At 38.8% G+C, this 24,185-nt stretch overlaps 1 protein-coding gene across 1 annotated transcript in view; it reads left to right on the plus strand.

Moving 5' to 3' along the window:
* Positions 1-6,766, plus strand: part of LOC113913549 (fatty acid desaturase 2-like protein FADS2B) — a 42,225-nt gene extending 35,459 nt beyond the window's left edge. The window contains exons 7-12 of the mRNA XM_027577857.2: positions 299-375; positions 554-651; positions 1,642-1,738; positions 3,567-3,646; positions 5,164-5,289; positions 6,715-6,766. Of these exons, the coding sequence (XP_027433658.2) occupies positions 299-375; positions 554-651; positions 1,642-1,738; positions 3,567-3,646; positions 5,164-5,289; positions 6,715-6,766 (530 nt within the window). The remainder of the gene's footprint in view (positions 1-298; positions 376-553; positions 652-1,641; positions 1,739-3,566; positions 3,647-5,163; positions 5,290-6,714) is intronic.
* The last annotated feature ends 17,419 nt before the right edge of the window (positions 6,767-24,185 follow it).

Here is a 24,185-nt window from a genome sequence, read left to right on the forward strand (position 1 = left end):
ATTGTGATGGACTGAAGGATTCCATGTACCTTGAGAAAGCATGAAAGTTCAAAGCAGAAGCCTTTCTGGGATGCCTCTATCAAGAATGACTCAAATTTTCAAAGCTTCCTTAGTCTTCTTGAGAGAGCTTGAACCAAATTCCTGTTTCAGCCTCAGAGACTCAAAGACCCCCATGGAGTCCAGGCTGTGGATCTCCACCTTGCATCGCTTCTCAGGGCAACATTCCAGGAGTGACATGCACTGGGGTCACATTCTACTCATTTACTCACCATATTTGTTTGTTGTTGTTCTTTTTCAGTTGGGATCCCACTCCTCATGCCTGTGTATTTCAACGTGAAATCCATGCAACTGATGTACTGCCAAAGGTATTGGGATGTGAGTAACTTGACTCATCCTCTGAAGCTAGATGAGATAAAAAAAGGGACATGAAAATGCTCAGTCCCTTCTAGATGTAGCTTCCTTGGCTAATAAGGCATAAGACTTAGCCCTTGCCCAATGAAGGGGAAATGAAATTGTGCCCAGGACATTTAACTGTCAATCATTCTCTCTGCAGGACATTGCCTGGGTCAGCAGCTTTTACATCCGCTATTTCATCACATTAGGCCCTTTCTATGGAATCTTCGGAACCATTTTGCTCATATATGTGGTCAAGTAAGAAAGCAAGGGTATTCTTTTATTCCCATAACCTAAATGATCCTCTTACCTTCCTTATCTGAGCTGTTTGTAATTAGCAGAAGATTGGGACAGCAGGCCCAATTCCAGCAGACATTTCCATGAAACTATCAAAAAAAAAAAAAAGTTGAAATAGTTGAATAAGAAAAGTTCCTTGAAAAAGACTTTGCCGGCTCTTGTCCTTTTCTTTCCACATGTTTAATTCCCAATTGCAAAATTCCATCTGACCCCCAATTTCTTTAGAATTGTAATCCAACTGGACACCATAATCCTTGCCAAAAATAATGGAAGGACAGGAATTTTTACTGGTTATTTTATGACTAGAGATTTTTCCCAAAACTAAAATGACCAGAGAGCTCTCTTCAACTTTCCAATTTATTCCTTGCCCATTCTTTCACATTATTATTCTAAACCCTACGTAATAATAAGGATATTGACAGCTACTATACATCAGGCACTTGGATAAAGGATTTGTCTGCATTATCCTATTTGATGTAATCCTTGAACAATCCTTTGATGATGTAGGATAGCATCATCTTCATTTTTCTGCTAAGAGAGCTGAAGCTCAGAAAGATTAAATCATTTGTCAAGGTTATAGAGCAAGTAAGGGCCAGTGCCAGTGCCAGAGCTTGAATCCAGTTCTATCTGATGACAAAGCCAAAGTTGTCATCACTTTGCATATGTCCTAGGTATCTTTTGATCCTTGGGCCAATGCTGCAGCAAACTTTGGGGTTACTGCTCCCATACATTAGGCTGCAAGGCTGGTCATGGGACCAAAGCCTAGTGTGTCAGCTCTCTATATAAAGGGCCTCCAAAGAGGAAAACAAAGGACTACCATCTTATTGGAATCTTTGATTCCCTTCCATTTCTTCCAATGCTCAGCCAGATCTGCCAGCAGTTGTACAAGCCCAGTGATAGGAACTGAAATACCCCAAGGAGTCATTACTTCCTCCTTTTATTCTCTGAAAGGTTTCTTGAAAGTCCCTGGATGACATATGTTACCCAAATGAGCCATATACCAATGAAAATGAGCAGAGAGGAGCATCGGGACTGGTTCAGCACCCAGGTAATGTGAAATTCCGAAGAGAAGATCCTTGAGACCATACTGATTTAGTCTGGTTACCTCAAATAATAATAATTTATACTTGTGGAATGCTTACTAGGGGCCAGGCACTGTCCACTGCTTTGCGTGTAACTACATGACATAGGTGCTATGGTTTTACTACTTCATAGATGATAAAATTAAGGCATAAAGAGGTTGAGTAATTTGTGTAAGATCACACAGCTAGTCAGTGGTAGAAAGCAGGTTTTACACATAGGCAGTCTGATTTCAAAGCCATTCCTCTAAACTAAGGGTCAGTAAACTAATAGTCCAAGGGCCAAATCCAGCCCATTGCCTGTTTTTGTAAATAAAATTTTATTGGAATACAGCCATGCTTGTACAGTTACATATTTTCTATGCCTGCCTTCCTTCTACAACAACAAAGCTGAGTAACTATGACAGAGAATCAAAATATTTATTGCCTTGCACTTTATAGAAAAAGTTTGCTGACCCATCCCCCACACAACACAGTCTTACAGGTGAATCTGAGTTCCTAGAATTACAAAATGAATTTTACACCTAGAAGGACCCTGGAATTCACCTCATTTCATTGTATAGATAGAAAGGCCCAGAGAGGAGACATGGCATGTTCTCTGAGCATGCTGTTAATGATTAACAGAGTTATGATCAGTGCAGAATACCCCAGCCTTCTAAGTTTTCCACTGACTGTGTCATAATTAACTGGAGAATCCTGTTATTATACCACTTTGTTCTCCAAGCTCATTCCTAAATTCAGTGGACCTTCAATTAGAGCATAGAGTATTGGTTCTCAAACTTTTTGGCCACAGAACCACCTTATACTCTTAGAAGTTACTGAGAACATCAAAGAGCTTTTGTTTATGTAGATTATATCCACTGATATTTACTATATTTGAAATTGAAAAAGAATTTTAAAACACTCATTTATTAATTAACTTTAAAATAACAAAAATAAAACCAATCAATACACTTTAAACATCAGACTGATGATGCCATCCCATATTTAGAAGCCTCTGGGGAAAAAAATCCACTGTACAGGCATGAGAGTTTGAAAATGAAAAAGGCAAATTCTATCTTAGAAGTATTCTGGAAATAGTTTTGACCTTGCAGATCCCCTGAAAGGATCCTAGAGAACCCCAATGTGTGCTGAAGTACACTTTGAGAAACACTGACATAGAACAACCACAATAATAACATTCAAAATGGCAACCCCAGCTAGAATTAAACCTTAGAAAGGTGTTGAATAAAATAACACTCATAAGAGTTCTTAATCTTGGCAGTCTGGAGAAGCCCATGAACCCCTTCCTAGGATAAGGGTTTTAAATTCATAAAATAAAATATATTAGATTACAAAGAAAACTACTTACACTGAAATGCACTTCTATGCCCAGAACCCAGGGTTGGAACAATTGAATGCCTTACTTCCCATCTAGAAGTCCTTCAAGTGTACTCTATGGAAATGGTATTCTAACCCCTACAATCTCTACCAAAATCCTACAATCCCACTTTCCTCTGCCAGAGTCCTCATCCATGAAAACTTAGCCCTCTGTGTCCAAAGGCTGATGGTGATTTAGCCCCTCAGGTCCCACATACTTCTCCATATCTATTGCCTTGTATAAACTTCTTAGCAAAATGTCTTCTTACCTTTTTAAATCATAAGCTCCTTGAGACCTCACACTGTGTATCTTTTTATCCCTCATAGTTTCTTACACAAAATAGGTACTTGTTGAACAATTAACTTATTAAAGGAATAAATAAATATTTTCTTTAACACTTGGCTCATTTACATCTAATGTAAGATTTTTCTTTGCAGGTCTTGGCCACCTGTAATGTTGAACAGTCCTTTTTCAATGACTGGTTCACTGGGCACCTGAACTTCCAAATCGAGCACCAGTGAGTAATAACAGTCCATGGTAAAAGGCAAGGGCTGTCACTTAGAACAGTGCCCCCATACAGTCCAGAGCAGAGCCCTACACTCAAGATTTCAGAGGGAAAAAATGAACTACAATTTTCTAAAGGCTGCTATCTTTCTATAAACATTAATGGTAAGGAAGGGAAGAAAGAAAAGAAGGTATAACAATTGTGAGTAAAGGAAGTGAAATCTTGAAAAAAATACCAATGACTCATTTTCTAAATCCCCAAGGACTTGGGAATTGGGAATTGTTTTTTGTATTGTTTTGTTTTCTTTTTGCATGTGGTTTGTTGGCAAAACCCAAGAAAAATCATAATACTTGTGTAACCAAGTTGTGTTGAAACTTAATTAAGATTTAATATTAATACCAATCTAAATCTTTAGAGCTGAGGTTACAAAACAATTAACAATGAAATCCCGTTCCTGCTGCAATTTCCAAATGATATCTGGAAATACTTTACCAATGGGCAGTTAGGTGGACGTGCACTAAAGAAAGAAAAAATGATAGTACTTTGAAAGTCAGTCTCTCCAGAATATTGAAGGAAGAGACTTTCCACATCCTTTTTATCTAAGCCATATCCATGATAGTCAGAGAAGGAAAAAGATCTTATAATTACTCATGGGATTTTCTCATTCTTTCTCTCCTGTTAGTCCTTTAAAATCTCAGCAAGGGACACCTGGGTGGCTCAGTCAGTTAAGCATCTGACTCTTGATTTTGGCTTATGTCATGATCTCAGCATCATGGGATCAAGTGCCACACTGAGCTCAGCTCTCAGCCCAGAGTCAGCTAGAGATTCTCTCCTTCTCTTTCTGCCCCTGCCCCCCCATGCCCTCTCTCTCTCTCACTTTCTCTCTCTAAATTAAATAAATAAATAAATAAATAAATAAATAAATAAATAAATAAATAAATAAAATCTTTAAAATCTCAGCAAAACAGTAAAGATTATTATTAATATTTTATCAAAGAGAAGGTTAAAGGCCAAGAAGTTCATCTGGCTGATTAGTGAAAGCCTTGGATAAAACCCATCTCTCCTCACTTCTTATTTCTATCCTAGAACTTTCCCCCACATACCTTGACTGAAACTCTGAAACTTACTGAATACTCAACATATTCATTGTACAGGAGTTAAATGTATATACAGAGAGAGACAGAAGAGTGAGAGGGGTGGTTATCTCCAGCTTTCTAGGTAATTCAAAATGGTAGAAAGCCCTCTACTTTCATTTGACCTGGCCAAAAATAAATATATTTGATAGAGGTAATTCTCTTAGACCTTCCCAAACATTTGCCACCCACAGGGCTTGCAGAGGATTAAGAGATAAGATTAGAGTGTTTTGACAAGAGTTTTGAACTTCCTGGAACAGAAGTACTGTACAATGTCAAGGTTGAGTCTGCATTGCTTATAGAGTTTTATCTAGCAATAGGGAAAGAAAACTCCTTCAGGCTTTTATCTAAGATCTTTTGATCTAAGTTTTATATCTCCTGTCTCTGTTTCCCTAGTCTCTTTCCCACAATGCCACGCCATAATTATCACAAGGTGGCACCCCTGGTGAGGTCACTGTGTGCCAAGCATGGATTGCCGTATGTGAGTAAGCCCATGTTGGAAGCATTTGGAGATATTGTCAGGTAATTACAGAGTCTTTCAGCTCACAGCACTTATTTCCCCACCCTGCTGGTCCCTAGACTGTCACTACCTTGTGAATCATTTACTCAACAACTATTTATTGAAGGGCATCTGTATGCCCAGCATGGACATGAGACCCTTCAGGGAACAACATCAACAATGCAATGATAATAAATAATTCTTACCGTGTTCCTACTGCCTTCTAGGTACTTCTTAGTGAAAATGCCTTGCTTCCCTACTAAATTTCAAGCTTCTTAAGACCAGGGATCTGTGTTATTTGTCCCTGTATCCCCTGCAGAGCCTTCTTATCAGGCTTTATAATTTATGTGCTGGAGGAGACTCTCCAATCATCTTGCTCAGAGTTACAAACTTAGATGCCTACAGGGTCCAGGGACATAAATGTGTGGATCAGAGAGTGATAACTGACCAAGAACAGAGAAACCTGCTGGAACTGAAAATCTGTACTCATCTTGGTGTATTCACAGCCCCCTACAAAAAATTAAGAGCCCATGATCTGGGTGTAATAAGTTTCTCTTTCTTTTCAATTAGGAAAAAAAAAAAGAAAATACCGGTGTCTTGAATGAAGCCAACAAGGCCAGGCCTGGCCTGATCTGACCTCTTGACAGTGCTCCCAGTTTCAGACTCCCCACCACTCCCATTTCCCTCTTCTGCCTTCCAGATATCTGGCTTCTCTTCAGTTGCTACAGAACTCTCTGCCCCTTACCATTTCCTGTCCTTTGCCACCTTTTCTTCTGCCTAGAATGTTCTTCAGCCCACTACCTCCCCTCATATCACCTTCTCAATTTCCATCTGCTTTCCAAGGCTCATAAATGCCTTTTCTTCATCTCAGTCTCCCCTCACCCCCAGGACTAAATCTATCATCCACTCTTGCAACACCTGCTTCTCTTCACTTGTGACCTTTATCATAATCATGATGAAATAACATTATGGATTATATTATTTAATATATGTCTCCCAACCTAGACCAAGAACTCCATGTAGATGAGACTCATGTCTCTCCTACTCATTGCTATATCTCCAAAGCCTAAAAAAATATCCTTCATGTTATACAATATAATAGGTGGGTAGATATAGGATGGGTTGGTATAGAGGTATATGCTTTATCTTTAGGGACTCAGAGACTTTTTTAATACTAGAAAAAAGAACAATTGATGATTTGGAGTACAAAAGAGAATAAAATGAAATAAAAACTCAATCTCTTCCTTATAGGAAAGGTGAACTCATCTGTTAAAAAACAATGCAGTGTATTTGACTCCCTTCACTGGGCAACAGAAAAAAATGTCTATCAGATATAGTTGAAAATGACAACATTGCCCTGAATCAAGTAAAAGATCACATGTTATATGGAGAAACTCCTTGTACATTAAAGTCTCACCTACTGATGATTTTGTTTACCTCTCCTGTAGGGCCTTGAAGAAATCTGCAGCCCTCTGGAGGGATGCTTATTACAAAACATGAAACAGAGCATCAACCTTAACACACATGTAGCTGCATCTCTAAAGAGGGTTCATGAATGTACAAGAGATCTTTCCTGCTTACCTGCTGGTGTCACTGGCATAATTGAGGGTGCCAGGAGTGTGAATTCCAAGGATACATGAAAAGCCCTTCCCTGAAGATTTTCTCTGCAAATGCAAAGCAATGGAAACACAAGGTGGTTAGGGTGACAAAAGGGAAATGGGAGTCAAATTCTTTTATTTCTTCAATAGAACCTTGAACTTAGTCCTACCAATAGACCTAATTGGATCATCTCCATCACTGTGACATAAGCACAGGAACCAGACAAAATTCTACTGATGGGGTGGGTATAGGAAGAAGTGGGCCAAAGGAGAGACCTCTGATGGGCACTTTGGGAAACACTGCAATTGCTCTTAGAAGAGAATGGTGTATTTAGGAAATTTCTATTGGAGTACAAATCTTTGTTTATTCCTTACTTAAATGTGTGAGCCTCCTTTTCTTTAAAAAATGAGTCTAATTAACATTAAAGCCTCCTTAAATGTTTCAATCTTCACTTTGGATTTTCATTATTGTACCTACATGTGTGTAATTGATGTGTATATATATTTTGCTTCTAAATTATAAAATCTCTTAAAGGAGTTCCCTATATCCATGCCCAATAACCACTGATCAAGGAGGTTAAGGTTCTATGTTTTAAAATTATTGGTCTTCTGCTAAAGTATAAACTGTCCCTGAGCATCTGATTGATTTGTCTAATCCTTACCCACCAGAGCAGAATTACTACACCTTGTTATTGGGTAACTCTGATGAAGAAAAGACATTTGTTTTCTGTAATGTAGACATTGGGCTGTGTCAAGGCATTTTTTAACCTTAGCATTGAATTAAGCAAGCACATGTTAGGACAAGAGAGTTTCAATGCTAGAAGCATTAGTGGACTCTCTCAGCACCATACTGATATCTAGCAACTGTGCTTTTGCTCATCTATTCATGGGGTCATGTTAGAGCTGACCCTAGCTGTGGGGAGGGAAAACAAACAGCACAAATTTCCATCTGCAGCTCCAAGCAAGTCAGCATTACGGGTTATCTGTTGTCTGAAATGCTACCAGGAAGTATTTCATTCCCTTTCTCCATACCCTGTAAAATACTCTTTTTCTTTGTTTCTTAATTAAGTCCCTGGGTTCCAGAACAAAGATTCTATGGCAGAAGGAAGTGTGATGACTTGAAAGAAGCCACTGGTGCTAAAGCATTGGGAGCAGAGGCCAGAGTGGTACAAGAAGGACACTGAAGAACAATACATGTGGTTACTCAAAGGTCCAGGAGAGTTAACCATGTATGTCAAAGCTCAGAAAGGAAGAACTGGTCGGGAGGAAGAAACATTGAAATGCTAATAATATCAAATAGGGAAGTTGGGCAGAGGATAGAAAGGAAGAGAGGCTTTATTAACCTCATGATTCTTTATGATATAAGCCCTGCACTGATGTGGCAAGAAACCACATTCAACCTGTTGGTGGACCTACACATGATTTCTCCTGCCTGAAATCAGGGTTGCAAGTGGTTGTGGGGTACAGTGGTTGGTTTTCTCTGCCTTATCTGGCCCAGCTCCCAGACATGCTCCAGCACTGTTTCTTCTCCTGGTCACTTGAAATAACAACCAGACCTCTCTCTGGACAGACTCACTGCCTCAAAGACATCCCTCCATCAGTGTTGAAACTAGCCCACTTGGCCGTTGCCCAAATGAAGTTGGTTACTGTGGGACTGAACAAATCTGGGAGATTGAGACACATTATGTAGGGGAAATCTGTGAAATCAGTTCAAGAAAGTTGCTAAAGAATACAAATTTATGATGGAGTAAATTTTAACCTGCTTAGTGGGTCTCATGTCAGCATTACCGTCATTTTCCTGAACTAACTATCTCAACTGATTTCTCTCCCTCACCCTGTGCTGACTGGTATTTGTAGTTGGCGAGGCATTTTATTACTTCTTGATTTTATTACTTCTACAACAAGCCTCCTAGAGAAGGAGAACCAAGCCCTGTCATGTTCACAGCTTCCCAGACCACTGAGCACTGAGTTAGAATCTAGATGGTCAATACTCAGAGTATTTCATTTCTGTTCTCCAGAACATAGGGTTCTGCTCTATGGCTGCATGAATGAAGTTGGGCCAGACTTCTGCCTCTTTAAACTAAATGACTCCTGAAAGTGTCACCTGGGTGGAGCAATTAGTTGAGCATCAAACTCTCAGTTTAGGTCAGGTCATGATCTCAGGGTCCTGAGATTGAGCCCCGCATCAGTCTCCACACTTGGTGCAGAGTCTGATAAGACTCTCTCTCCCTCTGCCCCTCTCCCCGCTTGCTCTCTCTCTCTCACAAAAAAAAAAAATAAATATAGTAGGAGGAGGGAAAATGACAGAAGAGTAGGGGATCCACATTTCCTCTGGCCCCTGGAATTCAGCTAGATATCTATCAAATAATTCTGAACACCTGTGAATTCAACCTGAGATCTAAGAAAAAAAAATGCTACAATTCTACAAATGGAAAAGCGACCACTTTTTGCAAGGTAAGAGGGGCAGATACGTGAATCTGAAGGGATATACTGGAAGATAAACCATAGGGGGGAAGGGATTCTTCATAAACCAGCACTAGAAAGTGATATAGCAGCAGAGCACAAAATCAGAACTTTTAAAATTCTGCTCCAGCGAAGGATGCCCCTACCTGAAAGGTGCTCAGGTGATGAAGTGGGGCAGAATCCTAGGTGGGACAGTGTGGCGGGGATCTCAAGATCCCTAGGGTAACAGAAAGAAAAGAGGTGCCTGAGTGTGGCAGAGCTCCCAAGCATTGGAGCAGGGAAGCCAGCTACAATTAGCAAGCCCTGGAGTGGCCTCTCAGCTAGGTGTTGCCATAAACCGTGAATGGCTCTCCAAGCAGGGACCCAGCAAATGGTAACCATTGTGAGATGAGGCAACTGCTCCCCAAGCAGAGGCACAGGAAGTGCCTGGGCTGTGGTGAAACCCTCCCATCCCACCCCTGGGAGGACTGGTGTGGGTGTGCACCAAAGGAGTCTACAGAGTTTGGCGCACACAAAAGGGATTGACTGCTTCTCCCTGAGGGCACACGGAAGAATGGGGGTAGACATCATTCAGCTCTGGGGCTGGAGATTGAGGCCCTGCTATTTTTATTTTTATCTTCATCCTCTAAAGCAGTGGGAAAAGGCTTCAGGGAACAAAAGCCACATAGAGCAACCCCAAGCAGCTTACACTGAGCCCTGCCCCCTGGCAAGGGGTGGTGCAACTCCATCGAGGCAAAGACACCTGAGTGTGTACAGGCTCCTCCCCCAGAAGACCAGCGGATCTCAGGTGAATACCAAGTTTATGGAACACACAGAACTGAAAAACTCCTGTGCTAGGGGAAAACAGTATACAGAATTCAAGGTTTTTTCTCATGAGACTCTAGTCTTTCCATTTCAAATTTTCTTTTTCTGTTTCTGTTTTCTTCTTTTTCCTTCTCAACTGATTTTTTATTTTATCAACCCTTTGTTTTTAAGTCTTTTTTTAACTTTCATTTTTACATTTACATTTTATAGATATATTCTTCAGTTTGGGCTTCCTATCATGGTATTCAATTTTATTTTTGTATATATATAAGTTTTTCTTTCTTTACAATTTTGGGATTCATTGTCTTCTAACAAACAGACCAAAATATACCAGGACCAAGTGGATGACCTGGTTTTGTCCTCCTGAGAGATTATATTTTCTCTTTTTTCCCTTTTTTTTTTTTCTTTCTTTTTTGGTTTCTGACCTCTTCAGATTTCTCTAGTGTGTTTTTTGCTAGGGTCATGGTTGATATTTTTTATTTTGTTCTCTCATTCATCTATTCTTCTCTGAACAAAATAACTAGAAGGAGAAATTCACAGCAAAAGAAAGAACCATAGACCTCTCTGCCATACACCTAATCAATATTGATATAAGTAAAATATAAGACCTAGAATGCAGAATAATGATTATAATGTTACTAGCTGGGCTTGGAAAAAAAGTATAAAAGACACTAGAGAATCTCTTAGTGCAGAAATAAAATCTTATCAGGCCAAAATTAAAAATGCTTTAACTGAGATGCAGTCTAAAGATGGATGCTCTAACAACTAGGGTAAATGAGGCAGAAGAGAGCCCCTGATGTAGAATACACAAGGATAGAAAGGAAGGAAGCTGAGAAAAGAGAGAAAAACAACTAATACCACGACAGGAGGCTTTGAGAAATCAGCAATACCATAAAGCAAAATATATTCAAATTACTGGCGTCCCAGGGGAAGAAAAAAGAAAGAGAGGGACAGAAGGATTATTTGAGCAAATCATAGCTGAGAACTTCCCTAATCTGGGGAAGGAAACAGTCATTCAAGTCCAAGAGACAGAAAGAAACCCCCTCAAAGTCAATAAAAACAGATCAACCCCCAGTATATAATAGTGAAGTTTGGAAATTTCAGAGATAAAGAGAAAATCCCGAATGCAGCTCAAGACAAGAGGTCCTTAACATACAAAGGTAGGAACATTAGACTGGCAACAGACCTATCCACAGAGATCTGGCAGGCCAGAAACGGCTGGCATGACATATTCAGGGTACTAAATGAGAAAAACTGCAGCCAAGAATACTTTATCCAGCAAGGCTGTCATTCAGAATTGAAGGAAAGATAAAGAGCGTCCAGGACAAACAGAAACTAAAAGAATTTGTGATAACTAAACCAGCCCTGCAAGAAATATTAAAGTGGATCCTGTAAGCAAAGAGACACACAAGGGACTTTACAGGTAATACAATGGCACCAAATTGATATCTTTCAATAGTTACTCTGAATGTAAATGGGCTAAATGCTCCAATCAGAAGACACAGAGTAATTTATTGGATATAAAAGCAAGATCCATCCATATGCTGTCTAAAAGGGACTCATTTTAGACCCAAAGACACCTCCAGATTGAAAAGAGGGGATGGAGAACGTTTTATCATGCTAATGGACATCAAAAAAAAGCTGGAGAAGCAATCCATATACCAGACAAATCAGATTTTAAGCCAAAGACTGTAGTAAGGGATGAAGAGGGACACTATATCATATTTAAAGGGACTATCCAACAAGAAGATCTATCAACTATAAATATTTATACTCCTAACTTGGGAGCAGCCAATTATATAAACCAATTAATAACAAAGTTAAAGAAACACATTGATAATAATACAATAATAGTAGGGGACTTTAACAGCCCACTCACAGCAATTGACAGATCACAGCAGAAGATCAACAAGGAAACAAGGGCTTTGAATGATACCCTGGACCAAATGGACTTCACAGAGATATATACAGCATTCCATCCTAAAGCAACAGAATACACATTCTTCTCTAGTGCACATGGAACTTTCTCCAGAATAGATCACATACTGGGTCACAAGTCAGGTATCAACTGGTACCAAAGATTGAGATCATTCCCTGCATATTTTCAGACCACAATGCATTGAAACTTGAACTCAATCACAAGAGGAAATTTGGAAGGTACTCAAATATTTGGAGGTTAAAGAGCATCCTACTAAATAATGAATGGGTCAACAGGAAATTAAAGAAGAATTTTTTTAAAATTATGGAAACAAATTAGAATGAAGACAAACTATTCAAAACCCTTGGGATGCAGCAAAGATGGCCTTAAGAGGGAAGTACATAATGATACAAACTTTTCTCAAGAAATTAAAAAAGTTTCAAATACACAAACTAACCTTACACCTAAAGAAGCTGGAGAAAGAACACCAAATAAAACCTAAGTCAAGCAGGAGAAGAGAAATAATAAATATTAGATCAGAAATCAATGAAAAAAAACCCAAAAGAACAGTAGAACATATTAATTAAACTAGAAGCTAGTTCTTTGAAAGAAAATAAAATCAATAAGCCCCTAGCCAGACTTATCAAAAAGAAAAGAGAAAGGACCCAAATTAATAAAATCATGAATGAAAGAGGAGCAATCACAACCAACACCAAGGAAATAGAAACAATTATAAGATCATATTATGAGCAACTATATGCCAAAAAATTAGGCAATCTGGAAGAAATGGATGCATTCCTAGAAACTTATAAACTACCAAAACTGAACAGGAAGAAATTGAAAACCTGAACAAACACATAAGCAGCAAAGAAATTGAAGCAGTAATCAAAAATCCCCCAACAAACAAGAGTCCAGGACCAGATGGCTTTCCAGGGGAATTCTACCAAACATTTAAATAACTAATACCTTTTCTTCTGAAGCTGTTTAAAAAAACAGAACTGGAAGGAAGACTTCCAAACTCGTTCTATGAGTCCACATTGCCTTAATCCCAAAACCAGACAAAGACCCCACCAAAAAGGAGAATTACAGACCAATATCCCTGATGAACATGGATGCAAAAATCCTCACCAAGATACTAGCCAATAGGATCCAACAGTACATTGAAAGAATTATTCAACACAACCAAATGGGATGTATTCCTAGGATGCAAGGGTGGTTCAACATTTGCAAATTAATCAACATGATTCATCACATTAATAAAAGAAAGAACAAAAACCATATGATCCTCTCAAATGATGCAGAAAAAAAGCATTTGACAAAATACAGCATCCTTTCTTGATTAAAACTCTCCACAGTGTAGGGATAGAGGGAATATACCCCAATATCATAAAAGCCATATACGAAAAGCCCATAGCAAATATCATTCTCAACTGGGAAAAACTGAGAGCTTTTCCCCTAAGGTCAGGAACGTGACAGGGATGCCCATTCTCACCACTGTTGTTCAACATAGTACTAGAAGTCCTAGCCTCAGCAATCAGACAACAAAAAGAAGTAAAAGGCATTCAAATTGGCAAAGAAGAAGTCAAACTCTCTCTCTTCGCAGATGACATGACACTTTATGTGGAAAACTCAAAGGACTCCACCCCAAAATTGCTAGAACACATACAGAAATTCAGCAACATGGCAGGATACAAAATCAATGCACAGAAATCAGTTGCATTTCTATACACTAACAAGTAGACAGAAGAAAGAGAAATTAAGGAGTCGATCCCATTTACAATTGCACCAAAAACCATAAGATACCTAGGAATAAACCCAACCAAAGAGGTAAAGGCTCTGTATTCTAAAAAGTCCAGAAGACTTATTTTTTTTATTTTTATGTTATGTTAGTCACCATAAAGTACATCATTAGTTTTTGATGTAGTGTTCCAAGATTCATTGTTTATGTATAAAAACTACAGGAGACTTATAAAAGAAATTTGAAGAAGACACAAAGAAATGGAAAAACATTCCATGCTCATGGATTGGAAGAACAAATATTGTTAAAAGGTCTATGCTGCCCAGAGCAATCTACACATTCAATGCAATCTCTATCAAAATACCATTGACATTTTTCACAGAGCTGGAACAAATAATCCTAAAATTTGTATGGAAACAGAAAAGATCAAGAATAGCCAGAGAAATCTTGAAAATAAAACCAAAGCTGGTGGCATCACAAAGCCATAACCAACAAGACAGTATGGTACTGGCACAAAAACAGACACATAGATCATAGAACTGAATAGAGAGCCCAGAAATGGACCCTCAACTCTATGGTCAACTAATCTTCAACAAAGCAGGAAAGAATATCCAATGGAAAAAGGGCAGCCTCTTCAATAAATGGTGCTGGGAAAATTAGACAGCCACATGAAGAAGAATGAAACTGGATCATTTTCTTACACCATACACAGACATAAACTCAAAATGGATGAAAGACCTAAATATGAACAGGAATCAATCAAAATCCTAGAGAAGAACACAGGCAGCAACTTCTTCGACCTCGGCTGCAGCAGCTTCTTGCTAGACACGTCTCCAAAGGCAAGGGAAACAAGGGCAAAAATGAACTATTGGGACTTCATTGAAATAAAACACTTTTGCACAGCAAAGGAAATAGTCAACAAAACTAAAAGACAACCTACAGAATGGGAGAAGATATTTGCAAAGGACAATCAGATAAAGGGCTGCTATCAAAGATCCATAAAGAACTTATCAAACTCAACACCCAAAAAACAAACAATCTAGTCAAGAAATGGGCAGAAGACATGAACAGACATTTCTCCACAGAAGACATCCAAATGGCCAACAGACACATGAAAAAATGTTCCATATCACTTGGCATCAGGGAAATACAAATTGAAACCTCAATGAGATACCACCTCACACCAGTCAGAATGGTTAAAATTAAGTCAGGAAACAACAGATGTTGGCAAGGATGCAGAAAAAGGGGAACCCTCTTATACTGTTGGTGGGAATGCAAGCTGGTACTGCTACTCTGGAAAACAGTATGGAGATTCCCCAAGAAGTTAAAAATAAATCTACCCCAAGACCAGCAATTGCACTACTAGGTATTTACCCCAAAGATACAAATGTAGTGATCCAAAGGGGCACCTGCACCCCAATGTTTATAGCAGCAATGTCCACAATAGCTAGACTATGGAAAGAGCCCAGATGTCCATCAACAGATAAATGGATAAAGAAGATGTGGTTCATATATAAAATGGGATATTACTCAGTCATCAGAAAGGATGAATATTTACCATTTACATTGAAATGGATGGAACTGGAGGGTATTATACTGAGCAAAACAAGTCAAGGAAAGACAAATACCATATGGCTTCACTCATATGTGGAATATAAGAAACTTCACAGAGGATCATAGGGGAAGGGTTGGGAAACTGAATGATAAGTCATTAGAGAGGGAGAAAAACCATGAGAGAATCTTAACTATAGGAAAAAAACTGAGGGTTGCTGGAGGGAGGGGGTGGGGGGATGGAGTAATTGGGTGACGGGCATTATGGAGGGCATGTGATGTGATGAGCACTGTGTATATATGCAACTGATGAATTATTGAACTCTACATTTGAAACTAATGGTGCAATTTTGTTGACTAATTGAATTTAAATTAAAAAAAGAAAAAGAAATAAATATCAATCAGTCAATCAATCAATCCTGAGAATTAAGTCACAGCCCTACCTAAAATTCTTCAGTGGATACTCATTTGTCTTGGAATAAAGACCAAGCCCTAAGATTGCCAACAGACTTTGCCTACATTGGCCCTCCCCATGCACCCTGCCCCTCCTTATGCCACTCTGGCCCTTGCGCCCTCTGCTTCAGACCCCGTGGCTTCTTCTAGTCATCACATTCCCTTCTGCCACAGGGTTTTTGCTCCTGAACCCAGTGTCTGAACATCTCTGTCACCCTCCTGCCCTCACTTCTCACCTGGTTATGTGCCACTCACCTGCTGATCTCAGGGCAGCCTCCCCACTAAGTCAATGCCTATTGTGATACGCTCTGTAGCCATTACTACAGGTAAAATTTTACATTCTATTGTGTGATGCCTTAATTTGTTTGTCTTCTACCCATGCTTGCAATATCCATGAGAGTAGGAACTGCCTGACATGTTAGAGACACACAATAAAGATGTGAGGAAGGAAGGGAGGTAGGGAGAGAGGAGGGAGAGAAGGAAGAGAAGTACGTGAATGTAATTCTTCCTATTTAGTCAAAAGGTAAATTTTGTCAAATATATGAAAATAACCTCTATATTCTAACTCTGAATTATTAAAATTCTTATCAAAACTTGAGAACATCTACCAAGCAATAAGTACTGAGCAACACCCTTCATGGCATTATTCCACTGAATCCTCATAATAGCACTATGGGGCCAGTCCTATAATCAATCTCATTTCAATTTGCAGCTTAGGTAAGCCAGACAACTTGCCTGATGTCACAGGTAGGAAGTGGTGGAGTAGTTTAAGACTCAGAGATATCTGACTTCATAGTCAACGCTTATTAATTTCTATGCCAAGAAATTCAAAGTAAAGAAGAATTATGTGACATTCATAGACATGGACAGTTGGCATTTCTGGAATATCTCCAATAGCTTGCCAGGAGCTTATGGGCTAAGCATTGAGGTAGTTAGCTTTTCACCTCAGCAGGAACAGGCGTCCCAGGAAAGGGAAGGCCGGAGGAGCATATGACAGGCACAAAACCAACTCAGAAAGGATTCCTGTTGACTAACTTCTACCACTCACCAATCCTAAAAGGGTATCCTGCTCAGAGAAATTTCATTTGGGAGTAGTCAAGCTGAGATTTAAGTTTTCAGAAATGACAGGCACTGCATAAACCTAGAGGAACAGGATGAAGAAATGGATTTGAGGTTTTGTGGTGATTTAACATGAATTCAGCTAAAGGAAAATTCATCTTCCCTGTGTCTATTTTCATGTGGCCTTCCCTGAAGCCCTATTTCCTCTAAAGCCTCATTCCTCTTGGTAAAATGAGGCAGTAAGAACCTGCCTGCACTTTCAGTTGGGCATTAAGTAATGGTGACTGGAAAAGAAGTCAGAACCTAGATTCTAATTACAGCTCCTTAACACCCTACAGTGAAATTGGCCAGGTCATTTATACCCTTCATACTTCAATCTGTGAAATAGGTGTGGTGCCTACTATTACCTGGTCTACATGCATCATAGCATGGTTGGGACAAATGAGTAAGGCAAAATGAGTAAAGCAATAGTTTCATAAGCTGAGAACACCCATTCAGATGCTCATTATTGTTATTTTGTTATAATGAGGTTCCTCCCATTTGAGACCTACCAAAAGCAAGAGAGGCCATAGAGTCACACAGACCAACAGGATGGAAAGACACTAATTTATTTTAATAATGACAGGGACACCTTTCCCTAAACGAGAAGCTTATGAGTCACAAGTGAGAAAATGATTTGTCCTGTGGCAACAAGTAACGCCGATGAGTCACCTTCCACATCTGGCTCTACTAAATCCCTTGGGACCAGCATCCAGATCTCAGGCTGGAGAGATAGAAGAGATCCAGAGGTTCTACTTATCCAAACTCCTGGTTAACCATGTGAAGGCACAACTCTCATTGTTGGAAATCATACCCAATATAAGCGTACCATTTGTTACTTAATCAGTATATTATAAAGGACTCTCTTGACTATTCCCATGCTAATCATCAACCTTAAAGATGCAGAAGGTATAGGACACTGAACTTAAACTGCCTTGATGGCAAGAATATACTCAGGGACATTTTCTTTCCCAGCATCATTTGTGGAAGTTTGCAAACAGGTAGCAATGTTGAAAGAATTTTACAGTGAATATCTGAGTAGCCATCACCTAAATACAACATTAACATTTTAGAAAACTCATCTCATTTCATACCTATCCATCTACCTATCTGTCCATTAATCCATCTGATGTTAGTATGTGCTTCAAAGTAAATCTCCAGAGGTTTACTTTTAAAAATAAGCCTCAGATTAGGCAAACCACAAAACTGTATTTCTCTTCTTCAATAAAGAATTGGTGAAAATTGTGGAGCAGCTTCATCTTGCAATGAATTTTAAGGGAATTTTGCTATAAGAGAAAATAACATTGTTAACTTTCTGCAATATTAAGCCAAAGAGAATAAACATTGGGCATACTTTATCTTTCATTGTTTTTCTATTATTCATACATTTATCTCATCATGGACTTTCATTTGGCAACAGCCTTTTTACTTTTTTTTATTTTTTATTGTTATGTTAATCACCATACATTACATCATTAGTTTTTAATATAGTGTTCCATGATTCATTGTTTGTGCATAACACCCAGTGCTCCATGCAGAATGTGCCCTCTTTAATACCCATCACTAGGCTAACCCATCCTCACACCCCACTCCCTTCTAGAACCCTCAGTTTGTTTTTCAGAGTCCATCATCTCTCATGGTTCGTCTCCCCCTGCCCCTTCATTCTTCCCCTCCTGCTCTCTTCTTCTTTTTTTTTCTTAACATATATTGCATTATTCCTTCCAGAGGTACAGATCTGTGATTCCACAGTCTTGCACAATTCACAACGCTCACCATAGCACATACCCTCACCAATGTCTATCACCCAGCCAACCCATCCCTCCCACCCCCTACCACTCCAGAAACCCTCAGTTTGTTCCTGAGATTAAGAATTCCTCATATCCGTGAGGTCATATGATACATGTCTTTCCCTGATTGACTTATTTCACTCAGCATAACCCCTTCAGTTCCATCCACATCGTTGCAAATGGCAAGATTTCATTCCTTTTGATGGCTGCATAATATTCCATTGTATATATACCACTTTTTCTTTATCCATTCATCTGTCGATGGACATCTTGGCTCTTTCCACAGTTTGGCTATTGTGGACATTGCTGCTATAAACATTGGGGTGCATGTACCCCTTCAGATCCCTACATTTGTATATTTGTGGTATATACCCAGTAGTGCAATTGGTGGGATCATATGGTAGCTCTATTTTCAACTTTTTGAGGAACCTCCATACTGTTTTCCAGAGTGGTTGCACCAGCTTGCATTCCCACCAACAGTGTAGGAGGGTTCCCCTTTCTCCACATCCTCACCAACATCTGTCATTTCCTGACTTGTTAATTTTAGCCATTCTGACAGGTGGGAAGTGGTATCTCATTGAAGTTTTGATTTGGACTTCCCTGATGCCGAGCGATGTTGAGGACGTTTTCGTGTCTGTTGGCCATTTGGATGTCTTCTTTGGAAAAATGTCTGTTCATGGCTTCTGCCCATTTCTTGAATGGATTATTTGTTCTTTGGGTGTTGAGTTGGATAAGTTCTTTATAGATTTTGGATACTAGCCCTTTATCTGATATGTCATTTGCAAATATCTTCTCCCATTCTGTCGGTTGTCTTTTGGTTTTGTTGACTGTTTCTTTCACTGTGCAAACCTTTTTATCTTGATGAAGTCCCAATAGATCATTTTTGCCCTTGCTTCCCTTGCCTTTGGCGATGTTTCTAGGAAGAAGTTAATGCGACTGAGATCGAAGAGGTTGCTGCCTGTGTTCTCCTTTAGGATTTTGATGGACTCCTGTCTCACGTTTAGGTCTTTCAACCATTTGGAGTCTATTTTTGTGTGTGGTGTAAGGAAACGGTCCAGTTTCATTCTTCTGCATGTGGCTGTCCAATTTTCCCAACACCATTTGTTGAAGAGACTGTCTTTTTTCCATTAGATATTCTTTCCTGCTTTGTCAAAGATTAGTTGACCATAGAGTTGAGCATCCATTTCTGGGCTCTCTATTATGTTCCATTGATCGATGTGTCTGTTTTTGTGCCACTACCATACTGTCTTGATGATGACAGCTTTGTAATAGATCTAGAAGTCCGGAATTGTGATGCCGCCAGCTTTACTTTTCTTTTTGAGAATTCCTCTGGCTATTTGGGTTCTTTTCTGGTTCCATACAAATTTTACGATTATTTGTTCCATTTCTTTGAAAAAAGTGGATGATATTTCGATGGGGATTGCATTAAATGTGTAGATTGCTCTAGGTAGCATTGACATCTTCACAATATTTGTTCTTCCAATCCATGAGCATGGAATGTTTTTCCATTTCTTTGTGTTTTCCTCAATTTCTTTCATGAGTGTTTTATAGTTTTCTGAGTACAGATTCTTTGCCCCTTTGCTTAGATTTATTCCTAGGCATCTTATGGTTTTGGGCGCAATTGTAAATGCAATCGACTCCTTAATTTCTCTTTCTTCTGTCTTGTTGTTGGTGTATAGGAATGCCACTGATTTCTGTGCATTGATTTTATACCCGGCCACTTTACTGAATTCCTGTATGAGTTCTCGCAGTTTTGGGGTGGAATCTTTTGGGTTTTCCACATAAAAGTATCATATTATCTGCAAACAGTGAGAGTTTGACTTCTTTGCCAATTCAGATACTTTTATTTCTTTTTGTTGTCTGATTCCTGTGTGTAGGACTTCTAATACTATGTTGAACAGCAGTGGTGATAGTGGACATCCTTGCTGCAATCCTGACCTTAGGGGGAAAGCTCTCAGTTTTTCTCCATTGAGAATGATATTCGCAGTAGGTTTTTCGTAGATGGCTTTTATGATATTGAGGTATGTACCCTCTATCCCTATACTCTGAAGAGCTTTGATCAAGAAAGGGTGCTGTACTTTGTCAAATGCTTTTTCTGCATCTCTTGAGAGGATCATATGATTCTTGTTCTTTCTTTGGTTAATGTATTGTATCACGTTGATTGATCTGAGGATGTTGAACCAACCTTGCAGCCCAGGGGGAAATCCCACTCGGTCATGGTGAATAATCCTTTTAATGTACTGTTGGATCCTATTGGCTAGTATTTTGGTGAGAATTTTTGCATCCATGTTCATCAAGGATATTGATCTGTAATTCTCCTTTTTGATGGGGTCTTTGTCTGGGTTTGGGATCAAGGTAATGGTGGCCTTATAAAACAAGTTTGGAAGTTTTCCTTCCATTTCTATTTTTTGGAACAATTTCAGAAGAATAAGTATTAATTCATCTTTAAATGTTTGGTAGAATGCCCCTGGGAAGCCATCTGGCCCTGGGCTTTTGTTTGTTGGGAGATTTTTCATGACTGCTTCAATTTCCTTAGTGGTTATAGGTCTGTTCAGGTTTTCTATTTCTTCCTGGTTCAATTTTGGTAGTTGATACATCTCCAGGAATGCATCCATTTCTTCCAGGTTATCTAATTTGCTCGCATAGAGTTGCTCATGATATGTTCTTATAATTATTTGTATTTCTTTGGTGTTGGTTGTGATCTCTCCTCTTTCATTCATGATTTTGTTGATTTGGGTCATTTTTCTTTTTGATAAGTCTGGCCAGGGGTCTATCAATCTTGTGAATTCCTTCAAAGAACCAGCTCCTAGTTTCGTTGATCTGTTCTACTGTTCTTTTGGTTTCTATTTCATTGATTTCTGCTCTGATCTTTATTATTTCTCTTCTCCTGCTGGGTTTAGGCTTTATTTGCTGTTCTTTCTCCAGCTCCTTTAGGTGTAGGGTTAGGTTGTGTATTTGAGACTTTCTTACTTCTTGAGAAAGGCTTGTATTGCTATATACTTTCCTCTTAGGACTGCCTTCACTGCATCCCAAAGATTTTGAACAGTTGTGTTTTCATTTTCATTGGTTTCCATGAATTTTTTTAATTGTTCTTTAATTTCCTGGTTGACCCATTCATTCTTTAGTAGGATGCTCTTTAGCCTCCATGTATCTGAGTTCTTTCTGACTTTCCTCTTGTGATTGAGTTCTAGTTTCAAAGTACTGTGGTCTGAAAATATGCAGGGAATGACTCCAATCTTTTGGTACTGGTTGAGACCTGATTTGTGACTTAAGATGTGATCTATTCTGGAGACTGTTCCATGGGCACTAGGGAAGAATGTGTATTCTGTTGCTTTGGGGTGGAATGTTCTGAATATGTCCGTGAAGTCCATTTGGTCTAGTGTATCATTTAAAGTCTTTATTTCCTTGTTGATCTTTTGCTTAGATGATCTGTCCATTTCAGTGAGGAGGGGTGTTAAAGTCCCCAACTATTATTGTATTGTTGTCACTGTGTTTCTTTGCTTTTGTTATTAATTGCCTTGTAGAACTGGCTGCTCCCATGTTAGGGGCATAGATATTTACAATTGTTAGATCTTCTTGTTGGATAGGCCCTTTAAGTAGGATATAGTGTCCTTCCTCATCTCTTATTACAGTCTTTGGTTTAAAATCTAATTTGTCTGATACAAGGATTGCCACCCCAGCTTTCTTTTGGTGTCCGTTAGCATGGTAAATGGTTTTCCACCCCCTCACTTTCAGTCTGGGGGTGTCTTTGGGTCTAAAATGAGTCTCTTGCAGACAGCATATGGATGGGTCTTTTTTTTTATCCAATCTGATAGCCTGTGTCTTTTGATTGGGGCATTTAGCCCATTTACATTCAGGGTAACCATTGAAAGATATGAATTTAGTGCCATTGTATTGCCTGTAAGGTGATTGTTACTGTATACTGTCTGTGTTCCTTTCTGGTGTATGTTGCTTTAGGCTCTCTCTTTGCTTAGAGGACCCCTTTCAATATTTCTTGGAGGGCTGGTTTTGGGTTTGCAAATTCCTTTAGTTTTTGTTTGTCCTGGAAGCTTTTTACCTCTCCTTCTATTTTCAATGACAGCTGAGCTGGATATAGTATTCTTGGCTGCATATTTTTCTCATTTAGTTCTCTGAAGATATCATGCCAGTCCTTTCTGGCCTGCCAGGTCTCTGTGGATAGGTCTGTTGCCATTCTAATGTTTCTACCATTGTAGGTTACAGATCTCTTCTCCCAAGCTGCTTTCAGGATTTTGTCTTTGTCTCTGAGACTCATAAGTTTTACTATTAGATGTCGGGGTGTTGACCTATTTTTATTGATTGGGGTTCTCTGTCCCTCTTGGATTTTGATGCCTGTTTCTTTTCCCAAATTAGGGAAGTTCTCTGCTATAATTTGCTCCAATATGCCTTCTGCCCCTCTCTCTCTTTCTTCTTCTTCTGGGATCCCAATTATTCTAATGTTGTTTCATCTTATGGTATGGCTTATCTCTCAAATTCTGCCCCCGTGTTGCATCAGTTGTTTTTCTCTCTTTTTCTCAGCTTCTTTATTTTCCAGCATTTGGTCTTCTATATCACTGATTCTCTCTTCTGCCTCATTTATCCTAGCAGTTAGCGCCCCCATTTTTTATTGCACCTTATGAATAGCCTTTTTGATTTTGACTTGGTTAGATTTTAGTTCTTTTATTTCTCCAGAAAGGGTTTCTCTAATACCTTCCATGCTTTTCTCAAGCCCAGTTAATATCTTTAAAATCATGATTCTGAGCTCTAGGTCCGACATCGTACTAATGTCCCTATTGAGTAGGTCCCTGGCATTGGTACTACCTCTTGTTCTTTTTGTTGAGGTGATTTTTTCCATCTTGTCATTTTGTCCAGAGGAGAATAGATGAATGAGAGAACAAAATGCTAACAGGGTAAAAACGGCCCCAGAAAATATACTCTAAACAAATCTGAAAAGACCTGAAGCCAGGGGAAAAGAAAGGGAAAGAAAGAAAAAGATAAAAACAAACAAAAACAGAACAAAACAAAAAAAAACAGAATATGATCAAATATGATCAGGCTGGTGCATAGATCAGTGCCACACACTAGATTTTGGGTGTATTTTGGTCTGTTAGAAGAAAGTGCCTCCCAAAATTTTAAAGAAAGAAAAACTTATATATGTACAAAAATAAGGGTTGATATAATAAAGGGATGGAATATGACTGTAAAGATGAAAATTATAAAAAATTTTATAAAAGGAATTGATAAGAAGTTGTTTGAAAAAAAAAGAAGATTTAAAAAAAAAGAGAGAGAATGTGATCGGGCAGGAGACTAGAACAAAGCCATACACTAGAGATTTAGGGTATATTTTGATCTGTTAGAAGAAACTGTATCTCAAAATTTTAAAGACAGGACAACTTATATATATATATATATACATATATATATATATGTATATATATATATGCCAAAAATAAGGGTAACTACTATGAAGGGATAGAACATGACTCTAAAAATGAAAAATAAAAATGTTTTT

The sequence above is a fragment of the Zalophus californianus genome, chromosome 11 (assembly GCF_009762305.2).
Source record: "Zalophus californianus isolate mZalCal1 chromosome 11, mZalCal1.pri.v2, whole genome shotgun sequence".
NCBI lineage: Eukaryota > Metazoa > Chordata > Mammalia > Carnivora > Otariidae > Zalophus > Zalophus californianus.